This window comes from Protopterus annectens, chromosome 15.part0, assembly GCF_019279795.1.
Source record: "Protopterus annectens isolate FY-2018-M chromosome 15.part0, PAN1.0, whole genome shotgun sequence".
In the NCBI taxonomy this organism is placed as follows: Eukaryota; Metazoa; Chordata; order Ceratodontiformes; family Protopteridae; genus Protopterus; species Protopterus annectens.
The window spans coordinates 569,957,085-569,969,254 of NC_056749.1; the positions used below are offsets into that span (position 1 = coordinate 569,957,085).

Below are 12,170 nucleotides of genomic sequence, written 5' to 3' on the forward strand. Positions count from 1 at the left end.
ATTCCTCAGACACTTTATATTTATCACAGAAAAGAAATTGAGATCTCTTGAATGGGTGTTTATGATACCATTGGACTTGCAAATATGTAACACATCTGACAGAATAAGGTCAGTTGAAGCTTTATATGTGAGGCAGAGGTCACCTCTCAGTGACCTATATGATACTGAGAAGAGTGCAAGCCTTTGAGATAGTCTTATTAGTTTTTTATGATTTAGACCCCCCCCCCTTTTTTTTTTGATGAGAAAGCATTGTTTTCATTCCAGTTGTGGCAAGTGTTTGGACAGGTACATAGCAAAAGGTGAATTATACTCTATGATCGCCTCAATAGGTTCAGAGTACAGTGGAATGAATACATCCCTTGACCTGGACACAATACCATTAGATATATAAGCTGTGGGATTAAAAAAAGGACTTCCTTACAACAATGGATACGTGGTGATCAAAGAACAGTTCATATTCATCATAGTTTCCCAGATCTTTAACTACAAATCAATTTTCAGGGGTATGCTGTCAATATATTAGTTACAAGGGAAGTCATGCTTGCTGAAAGATGCAGTTATACACTACTTGGCTTTTAGATTTACTCCACGGTTTTGACACCAGCTATTTGTTCAAAATAGACCCAATTAGAGAATCTTGGTGTCCCTCTGGCAAATTTATGATGGCACCAAGTTTCCAGTCATCTATAAATTTGGTCAGCCACAAACCCTTAACATTAACTTTGACTTCTGAGAAGTAAACACCAAAGAGAAGCAGCCCAAGGACTGTATCCTACAGTACACCATTAGTTTTGGATCTTTTGGAGAAGGCGCAACTGCATACCCTAAATGCCTGGGTTGTATTTTTGAGCCATTCTGTATCCAGTGAGTTACATACAGATTGACATTTAGCTGGAAGAGTTTATCTATGACACCAGAGTATGGGAATGTGTCAAATGCCTTTTCAAAATTGAGATATGTGGTATGCATTTGTTTTGCCTTTGCCTGTTACTTCTGAAATGTTTTTGAAGAAATCAGCCCAGGTTACGCAGGTATGATCTGCCCTTGATGAATCTGAACTGTGTTGGATTGACAGTCTGTAGGTTACCTATACACTTGCTTATTAATTCCATAGCGATCCCTTCAGTAGTCTTACAGGTGAGACTGGTCACATTTACGAGTCTATAATTAACCAGGTCCATTGAAGCCCCACCTTTGTGCAAGAAAATGACTGTTGCTGTCCTCCATTCTTATGGCATGAAGCTTGTTTTCAGGATGATATTGAATAGCTTCTATAAGGGGGCAAACAAGTCATGTTCAGGCTAATCAGAAGACAAGCCTGGTAAGTCACCTGGTCACCATGACTTACTGTTCATGGCCTTAGCTAGTGCCTTGAGAACTTGTTCTTTGCAGATTTAAGAGGGGTGTGGACATGGATATGTTACCTGGGGATACTGGAAGGAAGAAGGCCTTGACGATTGAGCTAAATGTGTCTGCTAGTAGATTGGCCATATCCTCTGGGTCCAAGTATATGATACTGTTTACTACTAACTCTGCACGCTGCTGAATATTGTTTCCTGAGATTGCGAACATGATTAAAGAATGCTTTGTGGTTATCCTTCACCTTGTTGGCTATTTTCTCCTCATATATGACTTTGGTTGATTTAATGAAGGTCTAGAGTTCCTTGCTTAATTCAGCAACATCATTTTGGCAACTTGATAGATTTATTTTTGCATGCAATGTGTTTTTTTCCCTTTACTTATAGAGCTTGTTAATATGTGGGTTCCACCATAGGAGTTTATTTTTGCATTTACTGTTTTATTTATTTCTGAGGGGGACATCTATGAAGCTACTTACATACACATAGACTTTAGCAGGGAATGATTCTGCATAAGCAGTGTGGTCATCAAGATGGAAGGTGCTTTGAATTTAGATAGGTCATCACTCAGTTTCAGTAGATTAGCCCTCACATAATCTCTGCATACCAAAATATTGGAAGATGATTGAGGATTCAGTCTTCTGATCAATCTGTTTGACTTGTGATCTGATTTGAGGAGGGAGTTGCTATTGATAGGGAGCAAAGCTGCCCCATATTGGTAAAGACCACATCTGGGATTTATAGCCCCCCACTGAGGTACAAGGAGTTTGTATTAACGAAGTCCAGAAATCTTTGGGCATATATGTTTAAGAATGTATAAGACTCAGTTTTTTAGGGGTAGTTGAAGTCTTTTAGGAGAATGTTACTTGGCTTAATACACTTAACCTTCATATTAGTTAGGAAGTACGGGCTGACATGGGGGGGGGGCTACAGTTATCTATGATTTGAAAAAGGGTTTTGTTAATAGCAAACTGTACATGAAGAAGGTCTAAGTCATTATCTTGTCTAACGAGTTTCGAGAAAAATATATATTTTTTTAAGAATAGGGAGACACCATTGCCTTCAGTGCTTTTGTCTAATGCGGTGGGCCTGAATGGGTGATGGGTATCGAAACCCTGCACTGGAGTGCTTTCAATTGTCTTGAACCTCCGTGATAATGCAAATATCAGTGTTTTCCAGGGCAAGGAGTGCATGTAGACTGAGGGTGTTTTTAAGGCTCCTAGTATTGAGCAGCAATGCCTTAATGTTATCCGGATTCTATTTAGTTATGCTGGAATCTTTAAAAGACTGATATATTCTAGTTATCTGATAATAATGTTGCCATGTTTTTTTTTTCTTGAAGACATATATATCAAAGTCTGACGAAACTGTTAAGCACTAAAGAGCACACAAAAATCAAAAACATTTAAGAATTATTTTGGACTGAACAAAGACGTGAGTTACCGAAACTAGTCATGGTAATGCTTCTGGCGATATAAAGGAACGCTGTACTCATAGTCAGGTACAAAACAGAATTCCTGAAATGGACTAAATTTTCAAAAAATTCAACAGATTACAATGGAATTTTTTTTCAGAAAACCTGAAATTAGAAGACCACAAAGCTGAAAAAATGTTAAAATGTATACAACAGCAGGGTTATACCATTAACAATGTCATTCTAATTATGATTATACTTAGAAAATAAACAAACATTAAGGTTCACCATGCATCATTTGTTAGACCAGCCTGAAGCTCTGGAAAAAATAATTGCTATGACACAAACTATAATCCCTTTGTAACCCTTTGTAACATGTACACACATCAAAAAAGGCATTTAAGTAAAAAATGTTAATCCACATTTCAAATATAGTGTGGTTTAGTAGAAGATATTAGACCACTTTTCACTTGGATGAGCAAGTTATCAACATTTTTGTTTCTGTGTTTTGCAAAATACTGCAAAGTTAGTACATTTTCAAGTAGGTACTACACCATACAGGATTATGGTGGTGACTTTAGAAGCAATCGAGGGGACAAGGAGTTTATTTCATGGAACAAGTGGGCATAACCCACAGCTTCTTCAGACACAATACATTATAGTATACAGAGAAAATCATTTAAAGTTCGGCCCCTCCAGTTATTACTCACATCAGAAATGGACAAAACTTGACTGTTTAAAAGTTAATTGTTGTTGAATCTCCAACAGCACAAGTATTCCTAAGAAAATAAAAGACTCACTTGTTTTGCTTTAGTCTTTGTAATGGTGTCTGATATTGGTTTCTTTTTCTCTTTTACTGCGGTTTTGCAGAATAAATCTTCAAATTCAATAAAATCAACAGCAGGTTCTTCAACCTTTTCCCATACTACCGAAGAGGCTGGTTCTCTGAAATGAAAAAATATAGCTTTTTGAAGCACAGCTAAAGTACCTCTCTGAAATTAAGATAAAACTAGGCTGGCAACATGCAGTGTGAATACAGCCTATGTTAAATACAAATGATTAATTCATCACTGCTGGCTACATAAATCAAAATCAAGATATCTTGTTTTAGGATTTCAGATACAATCACATCATGGTAATTCCCCATACTGACAATGTGCCAGGGTTTCTGTACTTTCATCATTGTACCTGCCCTAGAGAGCACATCTATGGGTATTTAGACAGCTTTCTCTAATCAAGACATCTTACAGAAACTGAGAGGAAGTGTTTTACAATTCAAAGCTTTCCTGTGAGACACACAAAACAGTTCCTGACTATGTAAGCACTACCATTCTAGTATATTCCATCTAACAATGTTCCCCTAATTACACCATGTTTCTTATGCTCGCTCCATGTTACTCAAGGATGGAGCCCTAACAGTGCCCAGCTGACCTAGGTTTAAGTAGTTAGATGTGGGAGGTTGGCATAATTATTAAGGTGTTTACTTTACAGACACAAGGTGCACGGTTTGATTCTCACATGGGGTAACTGGCTAGGCTTAAAATGGCCCATATGGGCAGTCAGCCTACTACTAACCTATGAAAATATGAACCCAGAGCAAGCAGACAAGGAGCTGTATATGTGTAGGTAGGGGAAGGAGAAACAATGAGTAGCTTAAATGATGGCATATCCCTGACACACCTTTAGCCAAATACGCCTGTGTGTACACCTTTATAAAGTACATTTATGTAAGCAAACATATAACAAAAGATATTCTAACCTGAGGTGTTCCTCACAGTTTGATAAATTTGTAGAAAACCCAAAGGTGATATTATCATTTGTGAGGGTCTGTCCTGGTCCTGCTCCTGCTTACCTTGTCTAAATCAAGTTTTGTTCTGAGAGCATGCATGAAGCCTGAAGATTCAAACTGAGCTTACCTGCCATCTCCCAAGCCTATCATTGCAAGTCTGCAAAGATGGTAAGATCTGGTACCTCCATGTTTGTTTATGCACATCACTGTGGTGTTGTCTGTATAAACATGCAAAAGTCCTGGGGACCAGACATGATTTTAGGCTTTCAAAGTGTTTATCCCTGCATCATCTCTCTGACATTTATGAGCTTCTGTCTGTTGTAGGGAAGACTGGAGAAAAGTCAGAAGGGAGAATGAGAGACCTGGATTATTAGAGAGCTGGTCTACTTATTAAATCACTCCTCTCTTCCTTACAACCCCACAAAACAAGGATTTGAAAAGATAAAGGGTGCATATGTGGAATCCACACTGCCCTGAGGTACCGCAGGATTTTTCTCACGTGATGTCTGGTCAGGGGAAACATGAGAATCATAGATGTCATGTACGTCAAAAATCCTGAGAAATTCCCTTCCAGATATCTGCCTTGAGTTGAAAATACCCAATTCAGCAGCAGGAGTATCTCTACTTTCTCTGGAGGAAGAAAGGCTCTTCCCTGGGCAGAATTAGACATCTCAGGAAAACAATTCCATGAGAATGGATAAGAGAACATTTCTCCAAGCTGATTTGAAAACCTAGAATAAGTAGAAGTTTCTGAACAGTTGCTAAAGACTCTTGAGAAGTGGAAAAAGAGTTTGCAAAGATAAGACAATCATCTAAATATGTAAAGAGTTGAATGCCTTCAAGTCTGGAATAAGACTAAATACCCTTGGTGCAGTGGAAAGTTCAAATGGTAAGAAGGAAAACAAATGTGAGGCAAATACAGAAAACTGCAAATGCCTAAACTGCTTGCCAGTGGGAATGTGATGGTAGGCATCCTTCATGTCTAGCTTTACCATGGAAGCTTATAACAAAAGCAGAAACAAACAGGACTGAAGGGACAACATTTTAAACTTTAAGACTTAACAAAAAGATTCAGAAAGGAAAAAAAGTTAGCACTGGCCTCCAATTTCCTTTTCTCTTTGGTATCACAAAAATATCTAGCAGGCAGACACTGTTTTTATTCTCTTTGAAAAAGCATATGATTCAAAACTGGAGGGAACAGAAAGACTTGTCTTACTGGGCAAGTAGGAAGGAATTTCCACTGCCAAGTGCACCCCTCCTGAAATATCTCTAAAACCCATTTGTCTGAAACAATCTTGTGCCATAAGGGAAAATGAAGACTCACTGACAACAGTATCTAGGTTGGAAGAGACAGGAGCTTGTACAAAGCAGACAATCATGCTGACTGGGAGAACACTGTCCTTAATTCTTTAAGGCCTTCCCTTTCTTTTTGAATCCTTCTTGCCATTGCTTTTTAAAGCTTGCATGAATGCACACTGCTGGGCATGAATGCACACTGCTGGGTATGAATGCGCATTGCTGGGTATGAATGCGCATTGCTGGGTATGAATGCACACTGCTGGGCATGAATGCACACTGCTGGGCATGAATGCACACTGCTGGGCATGAATGCACACTGCTGGGTATAAATGCACATTGCTGGGTATAAATGCACATTGCTGGGTATGAATGCACACTGCTGGGCATGAATTCACACTGCTGGGCATGAATTCACACTGCTGGGCATGAATTCACACTGCTGGGCATGAATGCACACTGCTGGGCATGAATGCACATTGCTGGGCATGAATGCACACTGCTGGGCATGAATGCACATTGCTGCTTGAAGTGTTTGTTGAAAAAGGGAACTGAGAAGGAAAGAAAATTTTTTATTTATCTTGAAAAAGAAGGCTTGAAAACCTTGAGTAACTCATTGAATCAACTTTCTCCTTTCATCACACATAATGGCCATACAATATTTTGTTGCCTAAAGGAGAGTTTAAAAGTATATCCTGAACATCTTCAGGTAGGTTTTGAGAATGAAGCCAAGCAAATCTTCTCATGACTGACCCAAACACCAGCATCAGATGCACACTTTAAACACGCTTAGTAACATAAGAATCATATATTAAAAAGGCATTCTGAGACTATTTTACCTCAAGAGATGGAAGAAAAATCATTAATTTTTGAATGTTCTCAAAAGATAAATGAAAAAGCTTTAACACATGCACGTGACAGTTTAAATTTCTGAAAGTTCATGTAGGAAAAGAAAACACTTTATTTTCCAAGTTGTCAAAAGCTTTCCCATCCTTGTCAGAAAGAATGTGGATAGATAGCATCAGCAATTTGTTTAACTGAAGCAGTTTTGGATATGGAAATCACTGCTAGATCAGTTCTATGATTACAGGAGAAATACTTATGAGCCTGAGGTACCCTGTATAACCTGTCAGATTTCCTGACAGCAGAAGGTTGACTGTCAGGTAAACTAGAATCACAGAGAAAAACATTTCCAAAAGTAGGCAAAACAGGGGGAACAGTGGAGACTTAAGCATGGCTAACATGTTATAATACATTTTCTATGCAAGAGGAAAATCATCCTGTTCCCCCTGAGAAACTTCTTTCATCTTTGATAAAATCTCTGAAAAAGACAATCCTCATGTCATGAATCTAAAGACTACTTTCAGCAGATTCAGAATGATCAGACTGAAAAGAAATCTCTTAAGTGCAACTGCCCCCCTCCCCCACTCTTCTGACAGACAATCCCCTTCAGAAAAATAGGTTACTCTTTTCTTGTCTGAAGTAGTAGTCGGCAAGGAAAAGGAAGAAATGAGCCCCTTAACAAATCCTCCCTGTCAGTATAAAAAGAAATAAGAGAAGGCAAGATGTTATCACTATCTTTACTTTCAGGGGAAACTTCCTGGAAAAAGACCAGCTCTTAGAAGGCGTACTTAGCCCAGATTTCAGATTCCTTTCCCAGCTAAGGGAAGAACCTTCACTTGCTCCTTCCCCTGATACCACCAAGGGCATCCCTACAGCCATAGATGTAGTAGATATCATCCATTCCATGGTGGCTTTAGGTACTACACCAGGGGGACCAGGAGAAATGGATGAATGACTTGAGGAACCAAGAGAGACCACAGCAGAGTCACCCATGCAAGAGCTTTAAAAAATATCTGGCAACAGTGTGCTTCTCAATTTGCACTGCAATTATTACAGTTATAATTTCCTCTGCACTGAATAAAAGTCATGTTTGTTCTATTCTTTGTCAAAAACACAACTCATCTTACATTAGTTTAACTACTGTTATCAGAAGAACTTGTTAGACATGGCCTATAAAAGTCAATGCTCGGATTAGTCTTTGGCTCATTTTGTAGTTCTGGTAGAAGTGTAGCTTTAACAGTTTAGTATCCATTTGGCACAATAAACAGTATTTAGTATTTCATTTAAATACTTCAAACATTTAATTATTTTTATTTTACTGTTTCTTAAAGCAATTTACCATATATGCATACATGAACAACACAGCCATTATAGTCATATTATTCTGACACACATACAGTCTCTCTTCACCAGCTGCTTCACCATCTTCAGCTATTAATTCTATTTTTGTTAGTTGTTCTCCACATTTCTATTGCACAATGTACAATCCAGAAACCCTTTGATAATACCAGTCCCCCCCATCACCTTTATCATTCCCTTATTGCATCTACAAAGATTTCACACAGTAGGCATAGTCAGGGATGTTCAGGTACATGTTTCCATCCTTTACATTCCCCTAATCCAACTGTTTAGTTCTTACAGCTTGCAAGTAGGCCTCACAACTTACTTCGGTATACCTTTACTGGAGTTTCTTGGGCAGTACTAGTCCAAAATTGTTAAAGTCAACTTTTTCCACTCTCTGGAAGTATTATTTCTCCTCAGAACTCATTTTTACTTCAGTATTTTAGTTATTTTATGCCAAGTGTCACTAGTACAATACCCCTTTACATTTTGTAAATCACGGTCAATGTCAACTACAATCTCACAGTCTCTCATTTTCAGCAATCCTGCTCACATGAACCAGATACTCCATCTAGTCACCTACCTGTTTTCTTTCAAGGTCAGAAGATATCGTAAAAATAGTCAGCAAGGTTGAACTTTTCCAGAGAGAGGAATAATGAAAAAAAAAAGTTGGTACGTTTGAAGATGGTCAAAAAAGAAGAAGAAGAAGAAAAATAAGTCTTATCAAGCTTTCTTCCAGTGACAGAGAAGTATCTGTGCAATTGACTTAACATGCATGGGCATCAGCAGACAACACACATGCTATAGGTTGTAAGATGCAACAAAAAGGCAACTGGAAGTGAAGGCTTATTCATAGCTCTCGGACTCCCATCACCAAAATGAGGGACAAACGGGAAAAATGTGGAACACTTACAAACGGCTTACTAACAACTTCAACTAGGAAGGTCATATGATGGTTAAAATATGCTGATTTTACTTATAAAAAAAAGATGAACTAATAGGATTAATTTCTATTTACCATGGTTATCAGTTAAAAAATTCCTAACGCAGAATGTGTGACAAACGCTTTCAATGTGGAACTTCAAGGAATATGAACTTATGTCCCTAACTGAGGTACATTCCTTATAATGAGGTACACCTGAGAGGTATGTACTTATTCCTGTACTCACATGGCTTCTCAGAAAAGTGTGTAGGAATGAGATCTCTCCCAAATGCTTGTTTATACATCAAATCACTGCCATATTGGTGATGTGCATGAGAATGTCATCAGTGGAGAGGAAGCCCTGAAATGCCTGCAAGGAGACAAGGGTGGCCCTCATTTCCCAAGGCTAATATGCAACCTGCTCTCATGGGAAGGCCATGTATCATTGACCATCTGCTTCAGATAATGCCCCACCCCCTTCCACTCACCCAAGAACAGAGACATTTCTGCTGACAGTTACCAGGGAAAGTGGGGCTTAAAATGGTAAGCCCACAGACAGGCTGGACTCAACAGTCTACCATGGAATATGTTCCTTGCACTTCTTAAATGTTTTCACAGGACCTTTTAATGGATCGACACTCTAATCCCATGGAACCTTGAAAATCTAGTGGCAAAAACCCAAAGAACCATAAACACTGAGAATGTCTGAGTCCTAGTGCCAAAAGACAGATAGCTGTAGGGATCCAGTTGCTTTGTGTTAGCTGAAGAACTGTGGACCTGATGAACTCAACCTTGTATGATGTAGGGATCCAGTGCAATCTATAAAGGGGATCAACTGGGAGCCAACAAGTGGGACTTTGCACTGTTCAAAAGTATTCCAAAGGAATGAAAAAGCCTGAGAAATGAATACCAGGAGGCAATCAGATTGTCCACAGTTGGGGCTGCTAGGAGTTCTCCAGGTAGGAAAAAGCCCTGGAGCACTGCACTGCCACTACTGACATCTATTTAGCGAATACACTGGGGGCTGTCTTGTATAATTCAGTCTGTTGTCTTTGAGCTTCCATCTACTGCTTTATCTTCTTTATTTTTCATGTCTTTTCCATCTTTTACCTTTTCCTTTACTCGTTAAGCCTAAGTCTCTGTTATTACTGGTTTTGATTTTTGCTTGTATGCATTTATAATTATTTTCTACCCAATACATTATGACTGGCATTTCATAATATATTGATTATACACTGTTTGAAGCTTTCATCAACAAACTTCCATTGCAAATGAGCTTGTCCCAGCAAGAACATCCAGGTTAACAACAACAAAAAATAAAGATAATGCTATTTAGTAATGGAATAAAAGATGGACTGTTGAGATGGCTATTAAAGCATGTCCAATGATTTACTTCTGAAAAAGCATAGGATAAGAGGTTGCAATGGTGAATTCAATTTACAGCCAGGAGTGGAGATTTTAGGCTTCGGAATGCTTTATTTTTGCATTCTGATACTTTCTAGTAAGAGTTATGCTACTAGTACAAAGAATGACGCTTTTTCACAAAGTAATGGCTGTATTCTCTCACCAGAAACACAAGCTATGAATCACGTTCTGCAGATAAGATAAACCACTTTGTAAATATTTTCTTACCCTTCAGCACCTTAACAAATGCAATCTTAATATTTTAAACTTCTTGTTCGGCCAGCTCTGGTGAAATAAAGGGATAAAGCATTGACTATAGATCAAGTGACCAGAGATCAATTAGTGACTCAGGTTTTTGAAAGAGATGGCAGGGCATGCCCATCCTCGAAGGGAAGTGTCTGTGCACAGCTGTCCAGTGCCACAGCACCTCAGAGCGGAAAGAGGCTGTTAGTGGTGGGCATTCAGCAACAAGTCATTTCGGCAAAAGCATTCACTGCAAATACAAGGTAGCATGCAGCCACATTGGAGAGGGCACTGATTTCTGCAGTAATGTGGACCAGTTTAAGTCAAACAACTAATCCATTCATTGCTAGGATCTGGGCAACACCCACAGCAGGAAAACAAATAGGCATAGTTGATATAGTGAGGGGGGTGCTTGAGGTTTGCAGGTGCAGCAGGAAAAAGCACATGGAAAATAAGTCTAGCAGTTAAAGGCTTCTATAACGTAAACATGGCACCTCTGCACATAGCTAATATAAAAACAAATTACAGCTATCATCACTCCTAACCTTAGGTAATCTAACACAGGATAAAATACATATTTGCCAGATATGCTTGTGACAATACTTTGCCCAAAGGATATTATATTAGGCATGGTATGGCAAACATTTATTGTTACGGTTATCCATATACAAATAAAAGAAATGGCAAACCTTTTACAAAATCATTGTCATAATTTAATCACACAAATCCAAACCATACCCATAAACAGTTCTGGATTTCTGCATCCTTGCTAAACAGCACTCTGCAAAGAAAGCTTCAAAATCACGTGTCAGCTTTGGAAAGGATGCTATCACTAAGTTTTACACCTGACTGAAAAACAGAATAGTATTTTATTGCACACCTCTCACCCCACATTTAATTCTTTTTTATGTATGCCATACTATGGTCACAAATCCCAAGATCGCACTACAAAGGCAGATTGTCTGTGCTAGTCACAGCACTTAACTCGAGGGACATTACACATTTTACATCACATTCTTCTCATGCAGTGATAGGCAAAGTGAAAAGGGAACTGTTTCAACTGAGAGCAAGTTAACAAGACTTGCCAAAGCAGAGCAATGAATTATGTAAATGGAGAGCCTACATGCAAAAATGACAAGAGTGGCGGCTTTCTCAATTTTTGTGAGCAGGCCAATCTACACATGTGTTTTGCATACTTTGTTTTGGATTTTCTTCTACATGTGTTTTCTTCTCTTTTGTAATGTTAATATTTGTCAGCATCTGAATCATTCCATATCTGATGTAATGCTTTATGAGATTTTCATTTTTCAAATGTGAGTTAACAAACTGAAACAGAGCAAGTAATGGCAGCACATGTTCAAAGGGAGAGGCTGAACATAATGTATTTATAAAAATAAGTCATATAAACTAAGACGTGGACAGAGATGATCGTGTCACAAACTAAGACCGCATCATCCTGATTATGTACCAGGGATCTGGAAAAAATGAGAGTTCTGAGACTTTAATAATTTTCCGTGAGTAATTATCTGACACAGAATCTTTGTATATCTTAAGAGTCAC

The 12,170-nt window shown here is 38.5% G+C and overlaps 1 protein-coding gene across 1 annotated transcript in view; it reads right to left on the bottom strand.

Annotated features, from left to right (window-relative positions):
* LOC122789858 (formin-2-like) overlaps positions 1-12,170 on the bottom strand; it is a gene marked incomplete at its 5' end in the record, with an annotated part of 2,118,086 nt that overhangs the window by 1,534,379 nt on the left and 571,537 nt on the right. Inside the window, 1 exon segment of the mRNA XM_044057292.1 lies at positions 3,573-3,717. Within this exon segment, the coding sequence (XP_043913227.1) occupies positions 3,573-3,717 (145 nt within the window).